Genomic DNA, 17,826 nt, shown 5'->3' on the forward strand with positions numbered 1-17,826 from the left:
GCTTAGTTTTATCCACCACAATCCGCATAATCATTCCCCATTCTTGTTAGCCATCCATGGTTTCGACACACCTCTCCAGACCAAGGCAGTGCATTAGGCTTCGTGTGCAAACCCAAATACTGCTGATAAAGCTGGGGTCGGTGAAAATCTCTTTTTGCCGGAAGGTAGACTGGATCTTCATCCGTCAATGGACTTATGCCACGACAGGTATTGGTGAGGAACATTCCGTCAACCTACAGTAATACGTTTACTCCTGCAAAAACATCTGTAGACACTATATTTGAGGTATGCTCTTACCATTATTCTTAATTAGATGTGCATGAGCTCTCAAATTGTAATCATATCTCTCAAATTACTTAAGCACTTTCTTAATATAATGTGATTAGGACAGTAAATGAATCAAACCATTCATAAACAGCTTGGACTTAAGTCAATAAAAAGCTTGTGCATGTTTGACTATAAACAAGTTAAACTTGAGCATTAATTTTAGGATTGTTTAATAAACAAGCCAAGCCCAAGTAAAAAACAAAATTTTTCTTAAACATGCTCGTGAATAATAGGGTTTGATAATTTTTTTTTTTTAGAGTTGAGTTTAGGTAATTTTATGAGCTTGGTATTAAGCTTGATATGGGCTAATAAACTATTATCTTACTAATCCTTAATTAATCAAGAGTTGGCCATGTCAAAACCAAATGGACTTGATAATATATTTGTATTTAATTGATCTTGAGCTCAAAAGTTTGATATTGAGCTTGAGTTCGACTCAACTAATGAATCAACCCAAACCAATTCAAGCCTAAGCTTTTGGAATTTTTGACAAGCTCAAACTCAAACATAATTTGTAGGTTTGGTTCAAGCTCAAGCCGAGTTTGAACATAAAATACTCAACAAAGCTTAGCTCCTTTACAACCTAATGGCTTGCTTAGATGAAGGGGGAAGAGAGGAGAGTGCAGTGAACGATAGGGAATGGTTTAATGAACCTTGCTTTGATATTTTTTAACAAGGGAGGGGGAGGGGTTTGAAGTGATTTGGAAGGGTATTTTACGCCTCATTTTTAATTTCCCCAAATTGGAGAGATTTGGAGGAGGAGTGGGGCTGAAGGGATTAAAAAAAAAAAATTAATGTCAATTTATATGAAATCCTCCTCCCTTCTCATCTCCTTAATTTTTAAAACATCCAAACAAAGGATGAGAAATATATATTTCACTTCCCCCTACTTAATTAATTCTTAAAACATCCAAAGTAGGTGAAGAGGTAACAATTCTCCTCCACATGCATTTACTCTCATTTCCTTCTCCTCCTCTCTCCCTTCAAACTTCCAAATATAGTGTAAATGTGATAATGTGATTAAGAAAAAATAATTTCATTTGGTATTCTAATAATCTCCATTACTAGCATCACATCAACAACACTTAAATCTTTCATGTCAAACTTACTAGTCAACATCCTTTTGATAGATTTAATGATGTCATTATTACTACACATAATAAGCATATCATTGGATTTAGATTCTCTAGATTTCCTAGAGTACTCTATTAAATAGATTTTCTTAAATCTTAACAATTTTTTAATGATTTAATGGTCTAGATTTTACCATATCAGCATTCCATTAACAATGCTCTTAATTGTTTTGTTTATAACTTTTTTATTTTTAAGAGAACTATTAGTGGAATGCTGATATGGCAAAATTTAGACCATTAAATCATAAAAAAGTAGTTATGATTTAAAAAAAAAATCTATTGATAGAGTATCCTAAGAAATTTAGATGATATAAAACCCATATCACTACATGGTACATAGAGACATAAAATTATATAGTCATTTATGACATCCTTGAAATACACACACTTATTTCATTCGTTAATTTTAAACCCATTTGAAATTATCATATTGTCAAATTTCTCATACTATTATTCTGCAGTTTGTTTTAATTCATACAAAGATATATATATATATATATATAAATTTTAAAAAATAAAACCTGTACACTTTTTTCCTTGTCCAGGAATAATAAACCCCTCTTGTTGTTCTACATAAATTTACTCATTCAATTCACCATGCAGGAATATCGTCTTATGATCCATTTGATGCATATTGGCTATGCAACGCTGCAGTATCCATTAACATACAAATGGATCCATTTGTTACTCTTATAATTGGATATCTATATATATTATATATTAATAAACAAAGTTGAGAGAAAATTCAATTAAATTCTACAATTGAAGTTTAAGTTTGTGCCATATGTCTTAAATTATTTATTTTTAGAGAGAGCTTTATTTCTTAATTTTTGAGTCAAATGTGGAACCACATCATAAATATCCATCCAAGTGAGTTATTGTGTGCAAAAACCAAAAAGTCTAGAATTAATGAACATAAAAAAATTTAAAATTAAAAAAAAATGGACAATTTACATTTTCTACCTAATAATTTAAGGTTTTTTAAGAAGTTAAAAAAAAAATGACTATCAATAATATTTAAATTATATATATAAGAATTATACTATGCATCTTAATTTATATCTTTTAAATATATCCATGCATATGCATGAGATTACAATCTAATAATATATAATATCAAAGCAATCCATACCTTCCTTTTGTTTGTAATCCTTTCCAATTAGCCTCACTTTATACTTGTTAACTCATAAGTTTTCAATTTTCTCTTAAATATCCATTTATATCCTAAGTTTTCATTTAGGTATAACTGTATAAGATCCACTAATTCTCATATCTGATTTTGTAAAACGAATTCAATTTCACTATTGACAACCTGTTTCTAGAAGGTTTACAGGTGTAGACATCGTTTCCTTTAAGTTTTGAGGTTCATCGAATATTGAAATTTTCTTCAGTGTTGTGGCAAACTTAGTCTCAATGGAATAAAGTCTGGGTTGAACACTTATCTTCTCTTTATTCCCTACTCCATGCTAGGTTGTGAATGATGATGATGATGATGATGATGACCACGACAACGAAAATGACAACAATAATGATGACATAAATTAGGTTAAAGTAGAATTTCTATCTTGTATTCAAATATATATATATATATATAGTGATGACATAAATGACGTTATCTACTATTGAAAATGATTTGTTAGACATGATGGTGAATGCACCAGGAATTGAGATCCGTTACAATAACTAGGGCTATTGCACCATGCAATACCTTTCAATAATTCAAATCAAAAGTTAAAAAGTTAGCTTTTGATATCTACCATTGGATCGGGAAAAGTTATAATTTTTAAAAAGGTAGAAATGTTGTGTGAGGGATTGAATATTGTAAACATGCAAGTCAAGGACCCTAGGCCCATGATGGAAAACGAAACAAATTTCTCTTGGCTTGGTTTTGGTGCTCCCTTTCTTTTCTATCATTCTTAGGGTACAGTGATATATTTGGCTTTAAATCTATATGAGGATTATGTGACAAAACTTTTTTAAGTATTATTTTGATTAGACAATGTTGTCAACAGGTGATTTTGTTTAAATTTTTATACGTATGAATAAACTTTCAATCAATGATAGAGAGTCCACTTCTATTTAAATGTCAATGATGAATGATATGTTAAAATTTAAACCACTCATTTCATAGTGGAATGATAAGATTTCAATAACTTTACCTTAAACAAACATAAGAACTCTAAGGAATCTGTAGGGACACGTTTTACAACCCAAGTCCAAGATGTATGGGATCTTGGCCCAGTGAGCTAAATACAATAAATTTGTAAAGAATGGATTGGAGAACTTGGTTTTAATGAATTTAACAACAGATAGTATAGATTTAAAAGATAAGCAAACAAGAAAAAGGAAGATAGAGCTGATTCTATTCACTGTTTGAGGAGATATTTTTCGTATAAATCAATAACAGTTTGGTACAAATACAATTTTGATTGTTATAGTCCTCTTTCTTTATTTTTCCAATCATTTTCTCATGGAAGGTTTCTTACATTATATAATTCCCCTTGGACTATCCTGATTCAAACTTGTTGATCATTTGATCCCTTACTTGAATGCTCGTCTCATCAAACACCCTCTTTGGCTTTCTATGAGTTGTGATAGTTAAGGCAGCACTATTCAGAGGTCTTCTCCACATAAATGCAGTTAGAAAAGTAGTTGTAGTGCATTTAAAGCGATGGTAGCAGCTTTTCCTTAGATATTTTTGAGTTCCCTTCCTTCTCGTATGTTCATGAGGCACGTCCCTATCACTGGGGTTTCTATGGAGGTTATTTTCATCGTTGGAATATACATCTGAGCGACATCTATCATATCTGAGGAGGAATTCCTCCTTGGACCGCCTTCCACTCATTTCTTATTTAGAAGACTCTAAACTGGAATCTCTCATAACTATTTATCCCTCCTCGGGCCTGTCAATATTCTTCGACAAAGTCCAAGGCCCAATATACGATTTTGGGCCCTTATTCCTACAGTATTTTTCTTCTTGTTGATACGCTGCTATGAGTGCAGTATGCCAAATTGCAATACAACAAACCCAACGACAATCTGCGCATTTCCTACTACATACTGTTGCCACATGGATGTAAATTATTTGTATAAAATTGAGTGGGTAGGAAAATGTATTAATGTTGTTTTCCAATGGGTTACAAAGACCAAAGTGAAGGATTGTATTTTTACAAAAGGTTATTTGTGCTCAAACATCTGGTGTTAGAGGTCCAACGAACGGAGCTATGTTTGGCCCCCTGACCCAACAAGAAAAAACCTCGCACTCTATGTACGTATTATGCTTCCCTTTTTTTTTTTTTTTTTGATAATGTGTATGTATTATGCATGAATTTGAATCTTGGCCCGTGAAAAATTAAATTAGGCCCCCAACATACCCTTTAATACCACAAAGAGCCTATATAACAATACAAAAGCACCCAAATAACAACACAAATAAGTCCAAACAACATAAAATCAGCCCATATCCTTGAAATTTTTTTAAAAAATAAAAATTCCAGATTTGTATCTAAGTCTCATCGTAATTCCCGACAAAATTTCAAGGAAAAAAACCCCTAATATCCGTGAGAGTGTTTCAGTTGAATAGAGACAAAAAGTCAATAAGCAACCACACCACCACCATTAGAAGGGAGTGTTTTAGTAAATCATCACCACATGTCACCAGATTTGCTGGAGGAAGTCAATGTGAAAATGGAACTTGAACTTGAGGTGAAAGATCCTGTAAAAGTAGGTTTGGATTTTTTTTTTTTTTTTTTTTTGGGGGGTTATGTTTTGGAGTTTATTCAAATTTTGATTTGGGTCGGATTATGATTTTGGGATGTCTTAGTGTGCGTGGCAAGTGATACTGTTGTTTTTTGTTGACATGGTTGTGTCGTTTTGTCTTTTACTTAGACATTTATTTTTTATAAATATTTTGACATCTTTATAATTATATCAAAGAGACAACAAAGCGTTATTAGGCATATATAATTAGATAAAATTTAGTTACAAAATTGGTGGTAGCCTTAGTCCTTAAGTTACAACATTACTTAATATCTTTTTATTAAAGGTGATTTTTGATAAACCCACCATTGAATTATATCTTCTTATTATGTCTTCCATGCTTGCAAAATTTTAAAAAAATTAAATATTAATAGCTACATCATCAATAAATTGTTTAAATTGCAAGTTTTTGTAATTTAAAATTATACATAAACTATAAGTTTATAGATTATATAGCAAGTAATATTCGATTCATACAAAATTTGACATGTGTATTAAGAGTGTAAAGAACATGCAATTCAACAATTAAATTTTCAAAATATATAGTAATGTTTATTTTATTGAGTAAGGCTATAGCCAAAACCTACAATTAATTTTGTAACTAAATTTTATCCTAAATAATTCATCTAAGCAACAATCTTACTAACAAATTAGTATTTTTGTTTAGCATCTTTTTGTTTGATTATTTGTGATTTGTCCTCACATTTCCCTTTGATAGATAGTTGCATTGTGATGTATTAAAAAAAGCTGTTATTTTGTATCTTTTTATGTGTTGATAGCTTGTTAATACTAAATGTATACCAATTTGAATTTTCATGAACACCCCACGTTAGTCTGGCTCCATCCCTGAGTCCAGCGTCCACTGAGGGCAGGTGGTAACCTCTCAATATCTTAATGCTATATATGTGCTAGAATTTATTTTCAAACTTGAATTACAACAATCTAAATTGAGAAATCATCATCATCATCATCAGATATGATGAGTGAGTTTCTTGTTTGTTTTAATGTATATTGACCCAGCAAGAAATCATAACCTAGAAGAAGAGTTGACAAAAACAATCTTCCTCAAATCCTTTCTCAATAATTTTCCAGTTGCACTCTTGGGTAAGGAATTGACAAACGTTACACGTCTTATTTTCTTGTATGGTGAAACCTACAATCATGGGAAAAGAAGATGTTCATTTTGACAAACAAAATATTGATTATTTTATAAATTCAAATTTTAAGTTATAGAGATTACTACAGCTCAGAGAACTTGGAAGGCACCTGTTTTGCGACAAAATCTATTATATCTGCTTCTCCGAGGGAGCTTTGAGGCTGTCTTACCACAAAAGCTATTGGGACCTGACCAGCTTCTTCATCAGGGTATCTGCCAATTTATTGTATGAATTTTTAATAATCAAATAAGATGCACAATTTTGACAATCGTCAATAGGAACTTATAGCTAATGCCACATTAGTTCTACAAACAAGCAAAATATAGGTCTTATATATGTCATGCTGTAACATTAAAGATCGAAAAATGCTACTCTATCATTCCAAGGGCAAGGGGACATCCATAAACCATGAGTAAGTTATTTTAACTTACGGTATAACAGCGGCATCAACTATCTCCGGGTGGGACTGAAGCAAATGTTCTAGCTCTGCAGGGGCTACCTGCAGAAAGTATATACCAATGCATGAGCTCCTAGTTGTGTTCTGTACAGTAGCGACTCCAAGATTATTTTCTAGGGGGTTCAATAAGAAATATAAATTATATAAAATTTTAAACAAAAGATAAATTAAAAACATCGACATCACCAAAAAAAGCAAAAAATCTTTAATATATTAAGTTTTACAATTGCCTTTTGCGATGTTTCGTATTTTGAAATTGTTGCTTGATATCTTTATTATCAATCTTACTAGCTACATTTGTTTCAATGTATATAGTCATGCAATCATTCATCCACTAATTTTCCATTTGATTGATTTATCTTAAATTTCTTAAGATCTAAATGAGCTTTTTCTAAGGTTTAAGACTAGCAAATTCTTCTTTTGTTGTTGGGCTAATTAAAATTTTTTCTCAGATTTTAGATCAAATTGATTTTTTATTGAAATTTTTCTGTGTTTAAAAAGATTAAGATATTATTAAGATGATTATATTTAAGTTTATTTCAGTTACGCTTATGTGGCATTTGGTATAGGGTAATGTTTTAGGATTCTTAGGAATGTTTAAAGATTCTCATGTTTGGTTGCAAATCATGCTAGGGAATCAGATGCCAGGGAAATCTGGATTCCCCCCTTAAACCCCTCTCAGTGGGAATGTGGATTCCTTTTAAAACAGGTGGGAATCCAGATTCCTAAGCTTAAAGGAAATTGTATGTTTTATAAATTGACAATTTTAACCCTTTTTTTTAAATGACTTGGTAGTTCACATTCAAATCTAAGGATAGAATGGGAAAAATAAATAATTTATTTAAGATTCCTGGGATTAAACCAAACATAGGAATAGCTACATTCTTAGGAATTCCTAGGAATCTGGATGCCAGAAGTAATGTGGATTCCCCCGTACCAAACGCCACATTAAGGTTAAGGTGTTCAAATTTTTATTTTAAGTGTCAAAACAGGAAAAATAAAATAAAAAATATTATAATAATTTTTTTTTGGGGTTCAATTCAGGGGGTTCATTTGAACCCCCTGGGCGCCAAGTGGAGCCGCCCCTGGTTCTATAAAGACATAACATATGCTTGTTATAAAAAGAAAAATAAGAACACAAAGGATGAGTGACATTATATTTACCTGGTATCCCTTGTATTTGATCAATTCTTTAAGCCTATCTACAACAAATAGAAAACCTTCCTCATCGATATAACAAAGATCACCAGTTCTCAACCAACCGTCTGCTACTAAAGTTGCAGAAGTTGCTTCAGGATCACCAATATAACCTGCAGTAATCACAAATTAAACTCGCATATATGGCACGTGTAAATTTACAATAGTTACAAAAATGCTGATCAGAAAAGCTATGCTAGATCAACTCTCATGTTGGGATGTATATGGTATCCTCTAATAATCATTGCCTCATCGAGCTATCTGAGGCAAACTAGGAATTATATACAACAAGCTGAGATTGCATTGTATTTTTTTTCATTTCAAAAGAAAATATGTTTGAAAATTACTTTCATCTTTTGTAGTGTAAATTATTGGAAGGAATTCCCTTTTAATCATTAACATTAATCCTAAAAAGACATGATAATTATGAGTAATGCGCGAACTGTGATTAGTGAATAGTGATTATGCAGTACAAAGTCACAAAATGTTTTATTTATAATAATATTTTTTCTTTACCTTTCATAATTGTGGGTCCTCTAATCCAGAGCTCCCCTTGCTTACACGGAGGCAAAGCATGCCCTGTGTCCGGGTCTACAATTTTGGCTTCAAAACCTCCTAAAAGTCTACCTGTTGATCCCCAATGAACACTCTCCTCTTGACCCACTGTTCGCCACGCTGACCCCGTTGATTCAGTTAGCCCATAACTCTGCACCCATCATTTATTTATTTATTTTTGAAATCTCCTATTTATTTTCCATTAGAAGTTATTAAAATCAAGCAAAAACTTATTTTATGCAGTCACATTGTAATTGATAATTGAAAATGGGATTTAAAGTCACGTTTTCTAACTCATATATATATATATATATTTTCAAGAGATACTTTCAACCTATGACATCCATTCCTGATGATAACTCTTTATTATCAAACCAAAACACCAATTAGTTTTTAATGTAGGCGAAGATTGAACCTCAGATTTCTTATTTAACTATTAGAGAAGTGATGGGACTAACGAAATCAATCATAGACGAGATCAGTGGGATAGACGAGGCGGGCCTTAAAGGACGAGTACATACTCCACTAACGAGGGTAAGCATCTCATTCAATGCTGCCAATAACGCCCTGGACGGTTACAAAACCAATTTCACAGACCGTTAGGAGCAAATTAAAGCCATATTATGAGGCCAAAAAACGTTACCCAGAAGGGCATTAAAGCCACCATAACTACCCCAACGGCTAGAGGCTACAGCAACATATATAAAGCCCCCACATTGCCAAGAGCAAGGTACGTACACACAAAAATAGAGACTGAGAGATTTCTTTGATTCCAATACATTGTATTGTTCATTCTTAAAAAGCTTTTGATACTGACTTTGGCATCAGAGGCGTTGTGGCAGGCACCACATCAGTGACCAATTTCGAGAATACATTCTTATAGGTCGGAGACCACTCTTGTTTGCCTACTTTGACTGACGAATTCACACTTCATCAAGAAGTTTTACCAATTGAGCTAACTAGAATCCACTTTAACTCATATTTTGTTTGTGTCGGAATTAACATAACATTTTCTAGAAGATGAATCATTTTTCAAAGTGTATTTTCTAAAAATCTATTTCATTTTTCTATATTTGCTAACAAACTAAATAAATTATCTCTTAATTTCACTTATTCAACTTCTCATGAGATAACTAGAGTTGTTTTCTTTATTTATCAGATAGAGTTGTTTTCTTAAAATTCTTGAAAATACAATTCTATCTCACATCAGTTAAATACTCCCGTTAAGAGCATTCACATTAGTCCATGCAAAAATTTTGCAAATTTACACATCTAAAACCTACTTTTTCTATTTTACACACTTACTTTTACAAAGCGCTCACATCAGTTTGTCTATTATACACATCAATTTATTAAAAAAATCATTTATTATTATTATTTTATTATATACCACTTCTTTAATATCTATATCTCCCTCATCTCAAATCTCTGCCCCTCTCTCATCCCAAACCCCGTCACAAAGCCAAACCCATGGCCATGGCTAGAGCTCCATGGCTATGGCCAAACATCACATAACCATCACAAAGGTAGAAACCCACATAAATTAAACCCCTGCACAACGAGAAGAACACCGATCTGAAACTCCGATCCAGCTACACAGCTACACTCCGATCCAAGCATGGTGAGAAAAACACCGATCCAAACACGCCGATCCAAGCACTCTGATACAAGCATGCCGATTTGAAACTCCAATCCAAGCACACCGATCCGCCACAAGCGCCAATCCACTCTCTCTGTCTCCGTCGTGGTGTCCGTGTGTGGGTGTGTTTGGTTTTGTGGTGTCTGTGGTTGATTTTGTTGTTGATTTTTTATTTTTGTTGTTGATTTTTGATTTTGTCTGTGGGAGTGTGTGTTTCAGAGGAAGAGGAAGAAGCATGAGGGCGTTGATTTTGCGCAAATGGTGAAGAGAGAAAAAAAAAAAAAAAAGGAGCGAAAAAGAAAAAAGAAGTTTTTATATTGTAAAATGATAATATTATTATAATGTATACACGAGCTACAGTACCGTGTAAATATACGTGGGTACTGTAGCTCATGAAAAAATATGACCGGTTTTACACATTTTTACGCCTACTAATGTGGGTGTTTTTTTGCTCAAAATGTGTAAAATTTGTACTATAGATATATTTTAGAAGATTTTAGAGGATCTGATGTGAATGCTCTAAGAGATTAGAGATAATTTTCTATATATTGACCATTTTTTTCCTAATATTACCCAACATAGCAAAATGTATAAATAAAAATAATAATAATAAAAACTATCATCACATAAAATTTTATTCTAAGTAAAATAGTACAATATTTTCAAGTGTGTCTGACGTCAAAAAAAATAAAAATAAAGCTACAATTAAAAACGACCTGTCGTTCCAAATTAGCACCTGTAAAAAGAAAATTTTTGCCCAAAAAAAAACCTTACTTTGACTTGGAGGCAAACTCACATACCTGTAAAAAGACGACTCTTGGAAACTTCGCCATGAAAGCGGAAACGAGGTCCTTCGCAATTGGAGCCGCACCGCACGCAACCCCTTCCAACGAGCTCAAATCGTAGCCGTCCGTTACATCAGTCTTGGCCATTGCCACCACCACCGGTGGGGTCACCACCATGTGGGTCACCCTAAACTCTTCCACCGCCCTCATCATCTTCCTCAAATCAAACCTCTCCATTAGCACCACCCCCTCGTTCAAAGCCACCGACTTCAGGCTGTAGAAAAACCCGAACACGTGAAAGTACGGCACCGTATAGAGCAACACCGCAGGCGACTTCCTCTCCGTCCGGTGAGCGTAGTTACCGGACACAGTCGCAATCAGGTTCCGGTGAGTCAGCATCACTCCTTTGACTCTCCCGGTGGTCCCCGACGAGTACAATATCGCCGCCAAATCGGACTGGCTCACTTCGACGCGGTCGATCGTTATTACCGGACTCGTCATCATTGAGTCGAACTCGGGCGAGTCAAGGACAATGGTTTTGAAACGGAGAGAAATGTTTGAAAGTTTGTGAGCGCTTGATGACGTGGAAAATGCGATCACTGGGTTGCATAGTTGGATTAGGCTTGAAATCTCAGACTCGGTGCTGAGTGGGTTAGCCGGGGAGATGACTATCCCAAGAGAGAGCAGCGAGAAGTAGAGGATCGGAACCTGAATGAGGTTTGGAGAGAGAACGAAAGCGACGTCGCCTTTGGAGAGTCCGATGACGGAGTGAAGATAGGAGGCTAGAGTTTGGGTTTTGCGAGTGAACTCGGAGTATGAAACTCGCTGACCCGTGGAGGAGTTGATGAGAGCGAGTGAGTCAGGCAATGGCGAGTTAGCTCGGAGCGAGTAAGCGTAATCAGAAGCTGATAGAGGAATATGTTGTGGTGGAAGATCGATTGGGGTCTGAGGCTGTGGAAAGTTTTTGTTTCTGAGTTGAAACCGCTGTTTGGGTCCATCTGAATTTCAAATTGGGTGAGCCTGTGAGAAGAACGAGGTTTGTGGTGGTGAAGACTGAAGAGTAGAACCTGGGAGTACTGCTAGGAGTTGTAGTAGTGGACGTGGTTAATTGAGATCCGAGATGGGGCTGTCGAAATTCGAAACGTGTTTCATTTGGGTATTTGTCGGAGACGTACCCAAATGATAGTAGATGGATCACGTCACTGATTGTCACCTTGCTCTCCTGCATACAATTACCGGTGAGTTTAGGTCTCCAACTTTTCCGCAACTTTTTACGTGAAAATTTGCGGATGGTAAAATTATAGGCTCATGTGGACCATTGTTTTATTTCCATGCTATATTTAATAACTGAATTTTGTATTTGATTTTAAAATTTTTATACTAAAATATTCACATAAATTTAAACTCTATTTTTAGTAAATAATTTTAAATTAAAAAACACTAAGGGTTAAAATATAATTTATCATTCATAAATTTTAGTTTTTTTCTTTATTTTTCTCGATCACAATTAAAATTTAAGAGATTATATCTATCTATTTTTAAATATTATTCTATATTACCTTACTTAAAAAATTAACAATTATTTATATATATTTTTAAAATTACTAGCATTTGAGTCCTCGCGTACCCACTTTTAATACGTAATACTTAAGAGGAGAAATTAAAAAAAAAAAAATCATTGAAGAAGGGTATACGTGTGTGGCTGGAGTGAGATGGTGGGAAAGTGGATTGGTTCTAATAAATGGCAAGTAGTGAGTTGTCTAGTCGCCTGACTAATTTTTTTTTTGGGAGGGGGGGGGGGCGGCCAAGGGAATAGATAAATCGTTGAAGTTAGTAGATTATTCTTCTTCTTTTTTTGGTCGATAATTATTTAGTAGAAAAAAAAGGTAATATGCAAAAAAAAGAAAAGTTCCCTACCTTTTAATGAAATAAGAGCGTCTCCAACAACTATTATAAAGCTAAATTTGGACCACCAAAAGTTACTGTACACACTTCAATAGTTTCTCCAAACGCACAGCTACTCTAAATTTATTTTTCAATTTGCTACAGTAATTCTCTTAATTTAGAAAATACTGTAGCAACTCTACTCCCTTATTTTATCTTAAAAAAATACCCGGCTGAATTAAAAAAAAAAAATCTTTCTCTTTTCTCCTGTGTTCTTTGTTCATCAGTGTCTCTCTCTTTAACGGTAAAACACAATCAAAATACACACAATCTAAAATCAGAATAGAAACAACAGATCAAGAACAAGAAAAAATACAAATTTAATTAGAACAACAAATCTAAAATCAAAACAAAAACAACAGATCATGAGCATGAAAGCCTATCTAAGCTCCATTGTAAGAACAAAGTGCATCAGAACAATAAAAGAAGGAAGAAGAAAAAAAAAAAAAGATCGACGAAGGTATGGTCGGTTGTGTGTGTGTGTGAAGTGAGCTCAAGAGGAAAGAAAATAGAAATCAAAAGATTATGCTAGAGAGTGTTCTAGAATCAAGTAGAAATAGAAAAAGTAACAAAAAAGAAAAAGAAAAAGAGAGAGCTAGAGAATGAAAGAGAGAGTCCGGAGTGTTCTTGAATGTGAGGGAGAAAAAGAAAATAACAGGAGGGGGTGGGGGTATAGATATAGGTGGACACGTGTGTGGAGAATAAAAACAAGAAAAAGAAATAAAAGAAAAGAAATAAACGTATGAATGAGAATGAATTGAAAGAAAGAAAAAATAATATAAAAATAAAAAAATCTTAATTGACAAATGGTATCACAATATTTTTACAATAAATTTTAAGTAATAGACTATTATTAGTTAATATCAGTGAGTAAAAAAATAATTTCAGTGGTGGATTCAAATTAAAACTAGTAACAATTTTTTACATAAATTTTGTTGTAAAAGTATTACGAAAAATGTTGTAAACGTTACACTTTTCATTGAAAAATATAATTGTTGGGATGAATATAAGAAAAATAAATGATGATAAAAAAATAATAAAGAATTAATGAAAAAATAATATTTAAATGAGATAGAGAATGGGATAGAGAATCTGTTGGAAATTGTATTTGAAAAAGTGGGTAATTAAAATCTAAATGTTACTGTTCATTCTTCAAACAGTACAAAAATTTAGAGAAGCTGCTAGAGATGCTCTAAATCAAGGTTTGTAGAACAATTTTTTTCACTTCAACTGCACTTCAACAGATGTATCACTCAAAGAAGGTGTTTTTCTCTTTTAGTTTCCGGTATGTTTCTCTCTTCTACTCAATTAAACCACACCCTCGCTGCTTTTATATAAAGAAGTAGCCGATTGACAGAATTTGGTTATTAATTAGGAATAGGAATAGATCTAACAAACGATTGAAATTGCTGAAAAGAAAATTTCTATTTCAATTAGGAATAGAAATAATAGTTCTTGTACATGTAAGGAAGAGTTTATATATATATATATAAACTGCTAGGAAGAGTTTGTGTTTGTGAGAAGTTCAACTACTGAGAAGCTTTTGTTTGTAGTGGGTGGAGAGTGTTATTTCAACATGGGAAGTTCTTTTTTTTTTTCTTTTTTTTTTGGGAATAGAACATTTTTTTTAATAGGAACATGGGCATGATGGGATTGACGAACTCAACTTACCTGGACATTCTCATCTCGACCAATGAAGCCACGTCGACAGACGAATGTAAGCCACATTACTAACGAAAATAAAGAATCCATTCAATGCAATCAAATAAATGCCTCAGACGATTACAAGGACAGCTGTAGACCGTTGAAAGCCCATCAAAACTCACATGATTGACCATGAGGCGTTACCAAAAAAGGCATTAAAACCACCATAACAGCCACAACGGCTAGGAGCTAATATATACAACCCTCCCAGCACCGATATAAGGTACACAAAATACATACCTGAGAACACTGCTAGTTATTCTACTACTCTGTTATTTCTGAAAACTTTTTATACTGACTTTGACATCAGAGGTGTTGTGGCAGGCACCATACTGGTGGCCACTTTAAGGGAAGTACCTTACCATTTTCAAGGTGACATATACAGAAGAACGGCTCCATTTGGACACACACTCAACGACTGACGAATCTACACTTCATCAGTTTGGCGCCGTCTGTGGGATTGCGACATTTTTGTACTCAAATTCAAAAACGTAGTTTCTATTATTCAGATGGAGTCCAACCAGGATTCAGCAGCCTTATCTCAGCAAGTCCAGGGCCTTGCGGCCACCGTTGAAGAGCTCACTAGGCAGAATTAGAAAATGAGACACGACTTCAATAGGAGGAGAATCGGTCCAGACCCAACCAGGAGGATGAGGGAAATAGCCATAGAAGAAGTGACGGCTTACTCCTCCAGATGAACAAAACTCAAATCTTCTTCGAGAGATGAGAAAGGAGATGGACGAGTTGAGGAATGCCATTAAGGAAAAACGGACCAAAGCCTAGATAGAAATGGTCAAGGCAGCAGACTCTCCCTTCACTACGGCAGTCCTAGAATGCCTAGTGCCGTCAAAATTTTAGTTGCCTCAGCTTGAGCCATTTGACGGACTTAAGGACCCCTAGGATCACCTCAACACATTCAAGACGACATTAGGCCTCTAACAGCCTTCTGACGAAATACTATGTCGTTCCTTCCCTACCACTCTTAAATGAGCTGCAAGGGAGTAGTTCACAAAGTTGCCAACTTCGTCCATTGATAGCTTCGAACAGTTGAGCAATGCCTTTTTACATCACTTCGTCGGAGGACAACGCCCTAAGAGGCCAGCATACGATTTACTCACTATTAGACAAGGGGAGAAGGAGACCCTACAGTCATACATGGAATGCTTTACTCGAGAGACTCTGGAAGTAGATGACGCTGACGACAAAGTGCAGTTAACGACCTTTAAGGCAGGGCTGAAGTCCAGAGAGTTCGTGGTTTTACTCACAAACAATCCTCCTAAGATGATGGCAGAGATGCTCTTGAAGGCATAAAAGTACACGAACGCTGAAGATACATTAGCAGCCATAAGGGACGTAGAAAAGCCGGGAGACAAGGGAAAGAAGGAGGATGATCATAGAGGACAAAAAAGGGAGCGGCCTGATCGTCAGACAAGTGACGGAGGCAAAAGGAAAGACGAAAAAACTCCTCGAACAATAAAATTCACCTCTCTAATGATGCCTATTGACAAAATTTTGACGCAGATTAAGGATAAGCACTACCTTAAGTGGCCAAGGCCATTACATTCATTTCCTAACGTCCGTGACAAGAAGAAGTACTACTGGTTTCACAAGGATCGTGGCCACTACACAGAAGATTACGAGGACCTAAAGGAGTAAATAGAGGAGCTGATACAGAAAGGAAAGCTGCAAAAGTATGTGAAGAAAGGGGAGTCTAGTAGGTTTAGGGACGGTGATAAAAACCAGCACGAGTACTCTCCTAGAGACGAAGATAATACGTCCCAGCTTCCGTAGAATGTGATCGGGGAGATAAAGATGATCACAGGAGGGCCATTCACAGGCGGGTCATTCAGATCCCTCAAAAAAGCATGCCAGAGGTAGGTGAACAACGTCCATATGATACCCCCATATAAGCAGAGACGGATGGACCAGGATATGTCTTTCAATGAGGAAGATGCTAGAATAGTGATGCAGCCACATAACGATCCCTTAGTCATAATGCTCACGATAGAAGGATTCAACACAAAAAGAATCCTCGTGGACAACGGTAGCTCTGCAGACATCATCTACCTTCCCGCGTTTCAATAGCTAAAGCTAGATCCAGGGAGACTGCACCCATTTGATTCCCCTCTCGTCAGTTTCAGTGGAGACAGAGTATATCCCAAGGGCATAGTGACATTGACAATAACAGTAGGGACTACCTGAGGCAATTAACTCGTCGGTTAGACTTCTTGGTGGTAGACTGCCCCTCATCTTATAATGTGATTATTGGAAGGCCCACACTCAACCGGTGGAAGTCAGCCACATCCACCTATTGCCTAAAGGTAAAATTTCCAACAAAGAATGGTGTTGGCAAGGTAAAAGGAGATCAAGTCCTAACCAAAGAGTGCTACCAGGCCATCTTGGCCGTAAAGGAAAACCATACATGGATGATCGAGTAGAAGAAGGAAGATAAAGTGAAAGCCCTAGAGACAGTGAAACTAGTTGAAGGAGAGGCAATCAAGACGACAAGAATAGGGACGACGCTAAGTCTCAAGATGAGAACAAGGCTCGTCTAGTTCCTTAAGAGAAACATGGACATCTTCGAATGGAGTCATGAGGACATGCCAAGTATATCTCCAGAAGTCATTTAGCATAATCTGAACGTAAACCTGGAAAGAAAGCCCGTCCAGCAAAGGCGAAGGGTCTTCGCCCCAAAACGGAATCAAGCAATTACAAACGAGGTTAACATATTGTTGTCGTCAGGTTTTATTAGGGAGGTTTACTATCTTGATTGGCTCACAAACGTCGTCCTAGTGAAGAAAGCAAATGGAAAATAGAGAATGTGCATGGACTTCACGGACCTAAACAAAGCTTGTCGAAGATAGTTTCCCTCTACCAAGGATAGACCAGCTAGTGGATTCTACAGCCGGGAAAAAGTTACTGACATTCATGGTTGCTTTCTCAAGATACAACCAAATAAAAATGGCTGAAGAAGATCAGGAGAAAACTGCTTTCATCACAAGTCAAGGACTCTACTGCTATAAGGTAACGCCTTTCAGGCTGAAGAATGTAGGAGTGACTTATTAGAGGTTGGTGAACAAAATGTTCAGCAAGCAGATTGGCAGGAATATGGAGGTATACGTGGATGACATGCTCGTCAAGAGTAAAGAGGAACTTGCCCATCTTGACG

At 35.3% G+C, this 17,826-nt stretch overlaps 1 protein-coding gene across 1 annotated transcript; it reads right to left on the bottom strand.

The window, feature by feature from the left end:
• Positions 1 to 6,095: 6,095 nt before the first annotated feature.
• Positions 6,096 to 12,372, bottom strand: LOC111992511 (4-coumarate--CoA ligase-like 9). Its single transcript, XM_024024379.2, is given in 7 exon segments — positions 6,096 to 6,372; positions 6,486 to 6,588; positions 6,808 to 6,875; positions 7,998 to 8,143; positions 8,547 to 8,736; positions 11,025 to 11,956; positions 11,959 to 12,372. Coding segments are annotated over 7 exon segments (1,614 nt in total). The 5' UTR covers positions 12,008 to 12,372; the 3' UTR covers positions 6,096 to 6,246.
• Between the last annotated feature and the right edge of the window lie 5,454 nt (positions 12,373 to 17,826).

This window comes from Quercus suber, unplaced genomic scaffold (genome assembly GCF_002906115.3).
Source record: "Quercus suber isolate HL8 unplaced genomic scaffold, Cork oak 2.0 scaffold_45, whole genome shotgun sequence".
Lineage (NCBI taxonomy): Eukaryota > Viridiplantae > Streptophyta > Magnoliopsida > Fagales > Fagaceae > Quercus > Quercus suber.